Source organism: Heterocephalus glaber, unplaced genomic scaffold, assembly GCF_053883595.1.
Source record: "Heterocephalus glaber isolate CG9 unplaced genomic scaffold, H.glaber_assembly_v1.0 deba00000331, whole genome shotgun sequence".
Classification (NCBI taxonomy): Eukaryota; Metazoa; Chordata; class Mammalia; order Rodentia; family Bathyergidae; genus Heterocephalus; species Heterocephalus glaber.
Window position 1 is genome coordinate 19,414,431 of NW_028258142.1, and position 14,454 is coordinate 19,428,884.

Sequence of the window (14,454 nt, forward strand, 5' to 3'; positions counted from 1 at the left end):
ATCCTTACTCTCATCCCTTTCCCAGAATGCCTTTGATCTTTCTACCTGAGAAGTTACAGATAAGCTAAAGTTAGTGATGCACATTGTACACCCTTGCTACGTACCTCACTTCCCTATTGGATCACTATTAGCTAAGTGACTATACTTGCAATCCTACAGGTTGATCACAGTTTGACCCATAGTTACCCAAATTGTGATTTTGCACAAATTGTCAAACCAGCATTGGCGGCCACCTACTCAAAATCCCTCCCATCTCTCAGGAGCTTTCTCTCAATAAACTTTTCCTACTCTTAACCTCCCTTGTTCTTTGGTTATCAAGAGACACAAATTCAGCACCTCTGACATCTAATAGGTTGGTAGTCACTTCCCCATGACAAGAGGATTTCTATTTCTTTACTTAAAACAAAACTGAAGGATACAATTGAGTTATGAAATGAAAAATCATGAAAAAATAATTTCTGATGTCACATCACTGTGTGATTCTGGACATATAACCCAGAATGTACTGATGTAACTGGGGGACACCCCAATAACAGGTGTCTGTCTTATAATTTACATATATGACCAAAACCAGAAAAAGAACTGATGCTGAATCCTGTTACATTTAAGCAATAAGCAGCATTCACTCACGAATATATAATGGAAAAAAAATCCTACTCATTACAAAGTTCAAAAGCTTTTACTTTTTGATTATAATATAGCAAAATGTATCCATCTGTGACAAACTGTAATAATAAATGTGAAGGCAACTCAGTCCAGTAAAATGTTTTTAACCCTAAGAACCTTGTCACAGTAAATTTTTTTAAATTGCAATTTCAAATAGGTCCCTTTTTTTGAAAAAAGCCCCCCAAGCATAAACATATTTTGGGATAAAATTTTGTGGGGATGATGGAATGGATACAAATTAAAAGGAGAGAAAGAAACTCCATAAAATTCCTGAGTGAAAAATGATTAGTGCATTTTAAATTGCTATGATGTTTAGAGTCCAATAACTATTTTTAAATGTGTTAACTGCACATAATTCCCTAGTAACTAAGTCCTTAGCAACTCTTTAAATCGGTAATAAAAAACTGTAGATGCTAACTTAAAACTATACCTGAAGTGCATGGTTTTTTCTCAGAGGGCACATAATTTAAAAAAAAAAAAAAGCTGGTAGTAGTGTGATACAGGCCTATAATCTAAGCACTGGGGAGACTGAGGCAGAAAGATCAAAAGTTTGAGACCAGCCTGGGCTACCTAGGCAGTTGAAGGCAGGCTTGGGCTATGTACAGTGAGACTGTCTTAAAAAAAAAAAAAAAAAGGGAGGATCCCTGTGTTATCCTAATGGGGGATCCCAGGGTTTCACTGCTGCTGGAGCAGCCCCAGTGCCACAGTGGTGTGACAAGGGCGTGTAGGCTTGCAGCTCACATTCCCTGTGAAGAGCCTGAGCCAGTGTTTCTTTCTCGATCTTGCCTGCATCTGCCTCTTGTGGAAAATCAAGGGTCTCTCTCATCCGAAGGTTCCTCTAGTGTCATCCGGCTGCCTGGAGCGTTAATAATCCCCCCACCCAATGGAGGATTGAGCCCAGGGCCTTCACTCTGAGCTACATTCTCAGTCTTCATTTTTTTGAAACCGGGTGTCACTAAGTTGCTAAATTGCCCAGGCTGGCTCCAACGGTCATCCTCTTGCTCCAGCCTCCCAGAGTGCTACAATCACAACAGGGTCACCACGGCCTGCTTAAAGAGGCCCTAAGTAAAAACTGCCTGGAGGCTCGCTATGCCCTGATTTTTATTTCATGGCTCTGTGGAAGCGGACTGGAGCACACGCACGCGTGCATAAACACACACGCGCGCGCGTGCACAGACACACAACCGTACAGGGGTGCTGAGCGCCGAAGCCCGGCGCGCACTCTGTGTTGCGGCGGCAGCAGTCGCAGTCCTGGCTCCAGTGATACCCAGCCGTGCAGGCGCAGCGCCGCGGGGCCGTATGGTTGCCGGGATCCACCGCCACCAGGGCCTTGCCTGCGGGAGACATAAGACAGGTCAATGGCCACCAAGAGGTTAGAAAGCACAGCCGGCCTCCAACCGCCCCGACAGAGCTGCCCGGCTGGCCTGCAGCATGACTCACTCAGGACACTTGCTTTAAGGAACTCCCAGGTTCCTCCTGGCGCTTCCTGTGTTGGCGCAAAAACACCAGCGGGTTTTTTGTTGTTGTTGTTGTTGTTTCTCTAAGAGTTATGCGTTTTTGTGAGCATTCTCACAAAACTAATTTCCATAGTAGTAGAAAGATTAAGGACTGGGGAATGTGTGATTGCTATTTAGTAAATGCAAAATAGTCGAACACTACAAAGCTTCTTGAATTTTAGTAAATTCAAATATCATCGGTATTAACACTAAGGCTACTTTAGACCTAAGACAACAGGGCTTCTGGAGAATTGGATTCATCTTGAGATCCCGAAGAGTCCCAAGGTAGTTAGATAAGTAGAGAAAGCATAGAGGCAGACAAGGAGACATGCTTGGGAATCAGTCTCTTCTCCACTTAGGATAACATATTTTTCTCTTTTTTCCATAAGACATAGAAAAATGCGTGTCTTCTTACTTCAAATCTGACCGGTTCCAGTTTTTCTGCAATACTGGTACGTGGGAATTTGATCTATGATACCACACACACACACACACACACACACACACACACACACACACACACAAAATACAAATCCATAACATTGCTGAAAACAGACCTTGTACCTGTGTAGGACTCCATCTCAGCAGGACTGTCCAAATAGCCCTCTCTCCTTATATTCCTGAATACATTTAGGAGTTTCAGGGGAAGAGAAGACAAATCAGAAATCTGTTCCTTCCTTCATTGTCCCAAGTTATGGCCAATAGAGAGGGAGCATTTCCTATTTCCAGTCTTTTCAGACCCAAGCATGGTGAACCTGAAGAAGTCCCCATACCCTCCTGTGTCCACACTCCAAACCCAAGTCAGCTCTGCAGCAACTGCCAATATGTGGAAACATACATGGAGCACAAGAACTTACACAGACATATGCAATTTCTCTGGAAAATTCCAAGGACTCCCAGTATCCTACTCAAATGTCAGTGAATGTAAGCCTGGGGAGTGTTGAATTTACTGACATATTCCAAAATACTTTAATGCACCCAGTTTTAGGCTTTAATCAACTTTGGCAGTAGACAGAATGAATCTTTATTTCCAAAAGACAGTAATGAGTCAAGCTCATTACTAAGCAGTGGGAAATAAAAAAGACTTAATCAGATGCTTCTGCTCAGTGAAGTTTCCATGTTACCTTCCTTCATCCAAAAATATCCAGCCATCTTTAACACATTAGAAAAATTATAGTTTAAAAAATACTTATTCTCTAGCTTTGTCCAAAGGTGGGGGACAAAAACTACAATGGAGATTGATCCAGTAGCAATGAATCACCCAAGCACTTTGCCTGAGGTCACTAAATAAAATGTACCACTAAAGGCAGTCAGGAGTCCCTGGAGAAAGGACTGATTACAGATCAGGGCAGGAAATGTCCAACCTAAGTCTGGAAGCAAGGCAGCCTTCCAAAATGTCTGGGGTTGTACCAGAAGACCTGGAACCATTTTGAGGAAGTGGGATAATCTGAGCACTAATAAAACCAATAGTTATTCCAATAGATTGAAACACCTCAAATACATCTAAATTCATGAATTCATAACATGAATACAAATTCCTGGGCCGGGGATTTAGCTCAGTGGTTCTGCCGCCTGCCTTGCAAGCGCACAGTCCCGAGTTCGATCCCCCATACCAAAAAAAAAAAAACCCCCACAAAAAAACAAAAACAAATTCCTGGGAGAAATCTGGATGCTCAAGTCATTACTTTGAAAACTGATAATATTACAAGCATTTATTCTGCCTTTCCTATATGTACTGCACTTCAGGGTAACAAATAGTTGATAAGGAAGTTTCTCTTTATGAAGCAAACCAACTAATAAATTGAGAAGGAATGACAGAAGTAGATCATCTTTCTATAGCTCCTAATGAAAACAGATCTAGGTCATGCTTATGAAGCAGCTGCTAATATCACAAAAAGGGATAAGCAGCTGCGGAGCACAGCAGTGCACACCTGTAATCCCAACTACTCAGGAGGCTGAGACAGGAAGATTACAAATTTGAAGCCAGCCTGGGCAATTTAGCAAGACCCTGTCTCAAAATAATTTTTTAAAGCCACAAGAGAGATAAGCAGTCATTATATAATTCCAATATTATATATGTGAGTTATTGTATCTATAAAGGGGATTTGCCAAAATCCAAACAAGACAAAAAGTAAATCAGAACTTGATTCACTTTCTAGATATATCAAACGACTGTTATTATATACACCCAATTTGCAGGAAATATATAGGCAACAAAAGAATATGTTAAATGACATCAAGAGGATGCCCCTAGGAAAATCCAGACTGCAACCTCCTCAGCACTAACATCATGCTTTCTTCAACACATGAACAGGATAGAAAAAGGAAAAAGGAGAGAGTAATCTCTAAATTAGGAAACTTATGAGACATATCTTGATTCTGATTCCTAAAAACAAACTATAACTTAAAAACACATTTGAGAAAAAAAATTATGGCAGTCTAGGAAGAAAATCAAATTGTAGAGCCAACAGAACATTTGTAGTTTAGGAAAAAGGTTTACAACTCAAAAGTTTGGTTTTGAGTCCTGCTCCTCATCAGTTAGCACTCGAGAAGTTATTCAGCCTTTAAGTTTGTTTCTCCATATGTAAAATCGGACAAACATGACTACCTCACAGGGCTGAGAGAAGGTTAAATGAGACCATGCATATACCAATACTGTGGAAACATTCTGTCAAATGTACGTTGTGTCCATGATTAAATTCCAACATAAACATATTCCAGAACAAAAGTTTTAAACATAGATTTTTTTTCATCTTAGGCATTGAGCGTCCAAATCCATGGCCATAATTGCTTCCCAGGCCCTTCAAAAGAAACAGCACTGGCTGTATCTAAAAATATTTATAAAGAAGAGATCAGAGGAACAAAAGATGGAACACAAGATGGATACTGGGTTTCCACACTTCCCACTGACACATGGATGTGACTAACTCACCTGTGTCACACACTTTATGCAGCAAACATTTATCTTCTTCATTCCAGGTATCCAAGTATTCATCTGGGCCACAGGGCAAACACACGCTGTCAGAGGTAGTAGTGCATTTAGAAGACATGTACTTTCCTTAAATTGGAAGGGGAAAATGTACTGATCAAAACAAAATGACAAGAATGCAACGCAAAACAACTGCCAAAAATGCCCTAATCAAAACCAAAACAACAATAAAAAATTCACTGGTGAGGTACAACTCAGGGGACCCTGGTTTCAATTCCAGTATTAAATAAATAAATAGAAAAAGGAAAAAAGAAGTTAAAAAAGAAAGAAAAGCTGGACGTGGTGTAATACCAGCATTTAGGAGGCTGAGGCAGGAGGATCACTGCAAGTTTAAAGCCAGCCTGGGCTACACAGTGAGTTTAAGGCCAGCCTCAACTACATTGTGAGACTCTGTCAGAAAGAAAGGAAGGAAGAAAGAAAGAAAGAAAGAAAGAAAGAAAGAAAGAAAGAAAGAGAGAGAGAGAGAAAAGAAAGAAAGAAAGAAAGAGAGGGAGGGAGGAAGGAAGGGGTGGGGCACAGAGAGAGAGAGAGAGAGAGAGAGAGAGAGAGAGAGCCAATCTATTGGTCCAGTTTACATGACCATAATCCCAGAAAAGTGCCCTCCATCACCAAAAGACAACATGATATATGAAATGAGTATGGTATCCTGGGTTCTGTGGGCTCCTTGGCTGGCTGATATCCTGTCCTGGGTTTGGTATGCCTGATGTGTCCCTTCCTGAATTTACTGTGGTCATATCAACATCTTAGTTCATCTAAATAAAAGACCAACTGCCTTTGTACCCCCAAACTCTGCTGGCTATGAAGTAGAACTATGGATTTAAACTTGGTTCTACCGAACTTGAGGGTTCCCTGGAACTCACTCGGGGAATAAGAGGGCTAAGCAAGAGGAACTTTATTACCTTCTCCATCCTGCCACCTCCAAAATCCTCTCCACCTTCACTCTGTATGGCTAACCTCTTACACTCTACAAACACTATGGGCTCATGGTTAAATTAGTTTGACCAAGGTGCGCGCACACACACACACACACACATACACACACACACATGCACTTAAAATCATTGGATATTGGTTCTTCACATCAAGAAATATTTGCAACTAAAACTTCCAAAGGGTCTTGTTAATAAGGTAACCCACCTTCTCATCCCTTCCCAAAGCAATGAGAGAATAAGGACCCAGTGGGCTGGGGACTCCACAGGGCCTGTAGAAATACTTGGCCACACACTAGCAGGACAGGCTTTAGAAGGTGGTAGTCAGACCCCTTCCTGCTTCTTGGCAGGCATGTGGGAGAAGGCCTAACAAGGCTTTGGCAATTCAGCACTGAGAATTCCGGTATGTCTATTCCAAAATAAAATTATTGTGGGAAAATAATTTTAAATAAGAGCTGCATTTCACAGAATTTGAGTCTAAAGTACTAAAATATGATTTTGAAAATCTTGCCTTCTCAAGAAGTAGTGTTTTGGAAAATTGTGTTTCAGCAAAAATTAAGTACCAGTTTCTGAAATTCCTTTTGATTTTTAGGTGAATTTATCTGTTGAGGAAAAGATTTTTGTCTTCCAAATGATAGACATTATTCCTGCCAGGACCATGAAAAGTATCTGATTTCTTCTTTCATCTGGTAGGACAGAAAAAACAACCAGCAAAAGTACCCCCTACCTTTGGAGGACTCTGGCAGATGCTCAGGAGCAGGCCTACCTGGTTCACATTTGTTGCAGCACCGCCCAGCATGCTCATAATGCCTGTCACTAGTGCACGGAGGAGTGACCTGAAAGGTTACCTGAAATGAAAATTGACAATAGACAGGCATTATGCACAAGTCTTTTTTGGATTACACAAAAAGTGAATGACTAAGTTGCACTTGTGAAAAGCATAAGAAAGCACCATATGCTGCTCATATGATCACTTCCAAAATTGTCCCCTCCCTGTCTTAGCCTAAGAATGCATAAAACCAAACTTTAGCACAGGGCACAACACCTATTTAAACACAAAACATTTCAGTGATGCTCACGATGATATGGTGGATTAAAGGAAATATGCAAATTGTACACTAAAAGTTGAAAACTGCTTTACAAAAGCCACATACTAAACTGGCCCAAATTCTCCAGGGTCAGATGGCGAACATTCTCTGGAGGCAGATGGTATCTGAGCCTGACACCACAGGAACATAATGAGGCTCCTTTCTATGCTTATACCTGAGATGTCAAATTTGGTCCTATAAGCTACTTCTGAATTGTAAAAGATATTTAATGTTGCTCTCTTTCAAAAATGTTAAACATGGAGAGAATTTTAATAAGTCAGGACAGCAAGGCATTATAGGAACTTCATGAGCTAAGTCCCAATCATCTACTACCTGAGGGACTCTGGATAAGCTACTTAGGTGTTTTGAGCTTCTGTTTCTTTTCTGGTCCAAAACAGTATGATTCTAATACAAATAATAATCTCTGAATCTGACCATTTCAGTATAACAAAACAAAACAAAACAGCCAAGTCTCACAGAATCACCAGACAGCCTTCCAGGTGGTAGCAGCAAAATTATTTTTCTCAGCAGCTTTCTCAATGTATGAAAAACAACAACAACAATAAACACTGCTGATGAGAAGCAGTCATGTTAGAAATGGAAGAGGGAGCCTGAATATGGTGTTCGGTTGAACAGGTATCAGTGGGTGGACACTTTATCAAGTTCTCTGCTGGTTCTGCAGATACCTAGTCACAGACCTTCCCTTCAAGGGTTTTACAGTAGAACGGCAAACACACACGAGGTGGGTGCTACTGTAGAGGCAGATGGGTTTGATCTCAGCAGAGGAAGGCCAAGGAGGTCTCCTCAGGGACCTAGGGAGTGAGCTCCGCTTTACAGGATACAAAGAAATTGCCAGATGAGGAAAATAGCAACTGGCAGGTGGACAGCGGGGCAGGGGCAAGGAAGACTGCAGACAAAGTGAGGAGTTCAAATAGAGGCAGTGAGTTCTGGTATGGCCTTTGGGGTGGCTAGAGGATGCAGGAGACTGTCAGCATGGCTGAAGGCTGACATCAGCAGAGGAGAGGTGGGAACAAAGGTAATCAGAGGTTGTTGAAGGTGAAGGGGGACTTCATCTGTGTATTAGAGTTGGAAGGAAAGTGTTGAAATAATAGGGCTTGGAAGAAGCCATACATCCTGAAAATACTTCAATTGTGGAAGGAAGTCTTATAAATAAAGCACCAACCCAGGAAACTCAAAGCTAGTCGAGCGGGGTTGAGGAGATGGGTCTCTGACCTCACCCTAGGCAGGCAAGTGAAGGCAGGAACACAGTGACTTTGAGGTGGATGAGAAGGTCCCATTGGGTTGCTAGAGCAACGTGTGCCAGGAGGGTTGTATGTGGACTTGCTTCCTGGGGCTCACTTTCACTCTCCATGGACACTAGACTTCATCTAACCAAGAGTATTATCTGACTGAGCCTAAGGCTACGTGAATGTTGCCGCAAGCTGATGTCAAGGCAAACAGGACAAATGTGTGCGTGGGCCGTAGTTAGATGACAAAGGTTATCAACAGCTTCTGACCCATTAAGAAAGCTGCACAGTGTCTGTAAGATAAGCACATACTTTGCCTGTGTGACACACACAGAAAGGTACTTTTTAGGGGAATTTGGTAAGAACTGAAGTAGCCACTTCGGAGCACTGTTGGATACTACCGGCTGTGTCCTGGGCTCCAAGTCTGGTGCCTGTTGAGCATCAGCTGACTGAACATGTGGACAATTTGCTTCCATATGCAGGACTGTGGCTGTGATTCATTCAACCCATCCAGCGCCTAATCTGGGACTTCACCTCCTCCCCAAAACGAGGAATCACTGCTTTCCATAGTGACAAGGTATCTTTACTGTTAAACAGAGTTTTACAGATTATTTATTAAAACCTATTTCTCTCTCCTCAGCTTCTATCTTTCTATGTCTTTATAGGTAGACACACCTTTCTTTCAACAAAACTGAGATATAATTCACATACTATAAAATTTAGCCTTTTAAATTATATCAATGGTTTTTAATATATTCACACATTTATATGATCATCACTGCTGTAGTTCCAGAACATTTTCATCATTTCCAAATGACATGTCAACATGAGATAGCTATAGAATTATAGATCTTTTAAGGAAGAGCAGAAATTTTCCTCTGGGAAAATTTGGGATAGTGAGGCAGAAAATTATGATTTTAATCTCATTTAAGGAAGAGCTTAAGCAGAAATCTGCTTTATTCTCTAGATGCCTGTTACACGTTGAAGGATACCTTCAGCTCCTCACCCTCACAATACATATACAACTTAAAAGGCAACATTCATACACACATATACTTCAGGAAATGTGGTTTTGGAGTAAACATTTTAAAACCTGGAAAATTTTTAAGGATTCTCCCATATCTAGGAGAAGGTAAACTATGGCTTTAGTGTCCCTCTCTTTTTCCTTCCTGGGTCTCAGGTTCAACCTTCTCTCCCTGCACTTGCAGAGACCCTGCTCTAGGAAGAGCCCCTTCTTAGAGGACTCTGCAGGTCCCAGAGCCCACACAATGTGCAGCCCCCTCTGCTGCTCTCAGTCTGATCCTACACTTCCAGCCCAGATCAGCTCTCCTTGATCTTGATTCCCACCTGTACTCCTCCACTGAATCTCCTTATGCCTGTCTCCTTCTGCTTGGATGGCCTGCCAGGCACATCCTCTGGTGCCACCTTTCTGTATGAATGAATATATGTTCTTCAGTCAGGCATCAGCATCTCTGCCTTGCCCATTCTGACCCTTCCTTTTGCCTAAAGGATTCCCAGTTCTGGTGTCCACCATCTCACCCCAGGCTGCCCTGCCCGCCAATAGCTGGCAAGAGTAGCTACACTGCTGACGACCCACCCAGCAGCAGCCCTGCCTTTCCCTCTAACTGCCTGGAATTGGGGCCTGACTTTATCTTCCAAGGTCATGCTCCCCTGGTTATGAGTTAGTGGCTATTACAATCATAGCCATCCTAGTAAGGTGATAACCTGATAAAAATATGCTCCCACTAAAGTGTTACTGAAGGGATCCCCTCCCCCCGGGAATGGGGAATGTAGGGCAAAGGCTGCAGATTTTCAGCTAACCGGGTAAGAGTGCCAGGGGCCTACAATTGCCTTTCTTTCTCCAAGAGGTACAATGGGAAGCCCTGGGTGACTAAGTTGAGATGTACAAACTTGTAGTCACCTAGCTTTTTTCTTAGCTGTTATTTTTGAGTAGGAAATACATATAGTCCTATGATGCAAAATTCAAAAGGCCTGTTTGGGGAAAAGTCTCTCTCCCACCCTTCTCCCAGCCACCCCACAGGGAGCCAAAGTTGCCAGGTGATGTGGTGTGTGTGTGTGTGTGTGTGTGTGTGTGTTCTGGAACTGCAAGGGAAATGATCTGTGGTCCATTTGGGAGAGTGTTCTTTACAATAGTTACACTGACAGCCAGGAAAGAGGACGTCTGCTTGCTTTTGGAGGAATCTAATTGACGTATGGTGCTCAGAAGTCTTGTAAAAACTAGGCAATGCTGTTGCGAGGGTCCTACTATAGTTTTTAATCAGTAAACTACAAAAATTCTACTTAGTCCACAGAATTTACATTAACTAATCCACTTTTATTTTTTCCTAACAGATCTCCTGTTACAGTTTGGATTTATAATGTCCCCAGTTGATTGGAATTTTGGGAAATGATTGGACTATTTGGTTTTAACTTTATCAGTGGATTGATCCATTAATGAGGTCATAACCTGAGGGCATTATTAGAAGGTGATGGGAACAGGAAGGGGGACTAATTGAAGGGAGCGGGTCACGGGAACATGACCTTGTTGCACCATATCTGGTCCCAGGCCCTGTCCTCTCAGGCTCTTTCCCACTGTTTCCTGGTTGCCATTAGGTGAATAGCTTTCCTCTGCCATGCCCTTCCACCATGATATTTCTGCCTCTCCTCAGGCCTAAAAGCAATAGAGCTAGCTGGCCATGGACTAAAACTTTTGAAACCTAGAGCCAAAATATACCTTCTTTTCTCTTTTAAGTTGATATGTTCAGTTATTTTGTCATAGCAACACAAAGCTGACTAACACACTTCCTCTAGATTAGTAAGGAATATTAAGAGTCTATTTATAGCAAATATACTCTATATGTACAAATTCTCTGCTAAGTCTTAAAAAAAAGGAGTTCAGATGGAAAAATGATGCTATTTGATTTCTTCTGCCTCACTTCAATGTGTCGTGTGTACATTTGTTTCCGGGCATACAGACTGGTGTTTTCTTAACGGCTGACGGACTCTTCCAGAATAAGCATGTCCACAGTCTGTTCAAGGCTTTGAGAGGGAAGGAAGAGATAATAAATTGTAAATAAACATCTTTTTTATAAAGCTCTGTGGATTTATTTCCCTATGAAAAGCCCATGTTGGGTCTACTTCTGAAAAACCATAAGCATTTCTGCCACAGAGCATAGTAGATCTGTATTTAGAATCCTATGGAGAAAGTTGACTTAAATATCTATTTTCCATGCTGCTAATCAGCCCAACTGTGGGGAAAGTCATTAAGGATACTAAAATTACTTTCTTGCTCTACTGAATATTCACACTGACAGAGAACAAAGCAGAAAAAGGCTTGGCCTCTTCTGTCAAGAGACAAAAAACCTCACCCAGGAGAACAAATGAGGGATTTTCCATAGGTTTCACTTTATAAAATGTCACCCATGATTATATTTGAGAATTTGACTACAATATCAGGAAGGATGATATCAAATTTCTGAATGTTATAGCAGAACTAAACAATGTGGTTTTTGTTAAAGGAGAAACTATTAAATGTGATAGTAACACTTCACTTAATAATCCTAACACTCTAGAAAAAAAAAATCCTTAACAAAAATCACTACTGGGACTGATCCTACCCAGAATATAATACAAATAAAGTACCAGTGAGCTGTGTCCCCAGAACACTAAGACAGCTTCCTTATCTCATACCAAAAAATTATTTCTCTCTGAAGTAGTTTGTTTTTAGCTGTAAGCAAACAACAAACTAATAAGAGGCAGCATTAAAAGAGTAACCTGCAAACAAAGCAAAACCATTTGTCCATTTCTTTGAATGTCTTTTTTTTTCAGTCAGCTGAGAAGATAGGCCAGAGAGGTAAATTTCTCCTCCTCACAAACATTTCAATTAGGCAGTCAAAACTCAGACCCTTTCATTTGGGGTACTGTGGGAGACCTTTTTGGGTTTGCCATACTTTAGCTGTTTTCCTCTGAAAGCTTCCAGATACCCTCCTCTATTTTATACAGTTTTCTGGGTTTTATAATACTTATTGTTTGTGGTGCTGTGGAGGAACTCAGAGCCTCAAGCATGCTAGGCAAGTGCTCTACCCCAACCCTGGCTCTCTGTTAACATGCACAGTCATGTATCTGTGAATGGAAAGAAAGTGTCCCACTATCATGCTTCTCAATCAGACATTCACAACAAGGACTGGAAATGATACAGGAATCATTGTTAGCTTAGAAGTCAAATAGGGCTGGTTTCTCTAGAAAGCATGAAAAATTAAATATAACTAAGGTCAAGTCTGATCATATAGAATACAGGCAACTTAGTGAGCAGTGATAGCTGCTGAGAGAACCCCTGTTGGGGGCGGGGATAAGGATGGGGTGAGGCCTGGCCAGGCCCTCTATGGCCAGGGTGGTCTTCAGGGAAGGGAGACTTTTCCTACTTGAGTCAGCTTGTCAGAATGGGGCTTCTGGTTTGGAGTGGACAGAGATACTTGACATTTCTTTAAGAAAACTCTCTATATTTCTACAATTTTAGGACAAAATAACTCCCACAAAAGCCATTCTAAGCCTCAGTCTCCTCGCCTGTACAAGAAGGCTGTTAATTGTGCCCATCTCACTGCACTGAGAATCATACCCAATAATTCGTGTAAATGATTTGACTGTGGCAAGTGGCAATATTTCATAAACATGAAGGTTCTGCTTCCTCACTTGGAAGCTAAAGACCTTTCTAGTAGTTTTCTGGGAGAAGTAAGTTATGTGACTGCTTTACACCCCCAGTGGATTGGTGCACATTCCACAGAGAGGATCAGATATTCATGTGGATACCTGAACATAATTAGTGTTGGGAGCAATGCTACATAATTCTAGGGATAAATCATTTGGTTAGCCTAGTTCTCTTGCCTACAGCCCAGCTACAGAATAACTCCAGTTTGGCCTCCGGTCACAACTGAGACTTCAGTGATCCAGTGATGCTGTGATTCTCCAGGACAAGAGACATCTTGGGAGAACAAACATCTGCTCAGTTCCTCATTGTTCTTGGACTGATTAACATCTTGTTTGCCGGAGATGTACTGAACTCTCTGCAAGCCTTCCGTTACACCTTGTTTATCCCAATGTGAACTATTGAACTCTCTGCAAGTCATTTGTTACATTTGTTTCTCCCGATGTACTGAATAAAAGGTGTGGTAAGCTGGGGGCTTTGTCTTTGCTGCCCAGAGCAGCACTGATCAAAACCAAAGCTCAGCTTCTTCTCGGTCTCATTTTTCTACCTTTCCTGTAATTCGCCGTGTGCTGCCGTGGCTCGCAGGAGACCAGGACTCACTGCAGAGGTTCTGGTAACGTCCCCTTCCCCTGTCCCCTACAAATTAGGAAGTATAAGCTGCTTGCACCCAGTCATTCCCTGAGGGGATAAAGGGATAAGTGTCACCAGAAATGGGAAAGGGGGACAGAAGATTCAAAGAAAAATCCCAAAGACCTGACAATTTTCCTGAGAAAAGCATCCTTCTTTACTTTTTACCTGGCCACGACAAACAAAGACTGAATGGCAGAGTATTTCAGTGGCACAACTCTGGGAGTAGGAGGAGGTGCAGTAAGTATGCTTTAAAAAAGCATGTTTGTTTTCAGATAAAGAAGTACTGTTTGTTGGGATTGGAAACGTGAGGCATCGCTGTAAAGTGTCAAGTGGTCCGAGTCATTCTGTGGTTTTCTGTCTGGGGTTCAGTCAGTTATGTAAGCGGCGCCTGGATGCAGGCAGGCAGTTTACTCAGTATGTCTGCTGATAAAGCTGCTGCTAGATTATATCTGTGGGTGATTTCTGTTAACTAGGGCATTAATTGTATTATGACTGAATACCCTCCCAGATATTCTCAGTTTAAATAAGCTTATATATAGAACACAGAGAAAATATCAGACTCACTTTTCTCTTGTACAAACCAAAATTGCGCATTTCAAATTTCAGAACAACACTTTATAGGCACCTATGAAAATAACATGCCATAAGTGAAAGGTGCAAAGAGAGTAAGGGCCAGTATTTGGGGATCACCTACATACCCCAGTGTA

General features: G+C 41.7%; 1 protein-coding gene across 5 annotated transcripts in view; it reads right to left on the reverse strand.

The window, feature by feature from the left end:
- Tnfrsf11a (TNF receptor superfamily member 11a) overlaps positions 1–14,454 on the reverse strand; it is a 58,618-nt gene that overhangs the window by 28,487 nt on the left and 15,677 nt on the right. For 3 of the 5 annotated variants that reach the window (XM_087191787.1, XM_087191785.1, XM_087191770.1), the window contains exons 2-4: positions 6,808–6,928; positions 5,095–5,220; positions 1,857–2,000 (exon numbers count right to left, since the gene is read on the reverse strand). In XM_087191787.1, coding sequence (XP_087047913.1) covers positions 1,857–2,000; positions 5,095–5,220; positions 6,808–6,885 — 348 coding nt within the window. In that variant the 5' untranslated portion in view covers positions 6,886–6,928. The remainder of the gene's footprint in view (positions 1–1,856; positions 2,001–5,094; positions 5,221–6,807; positions 6,929–14,454) is intronic. The other 2 variants (XM_021239256.2, XM_013077262.3) reach the window with 1 other exon arrangement.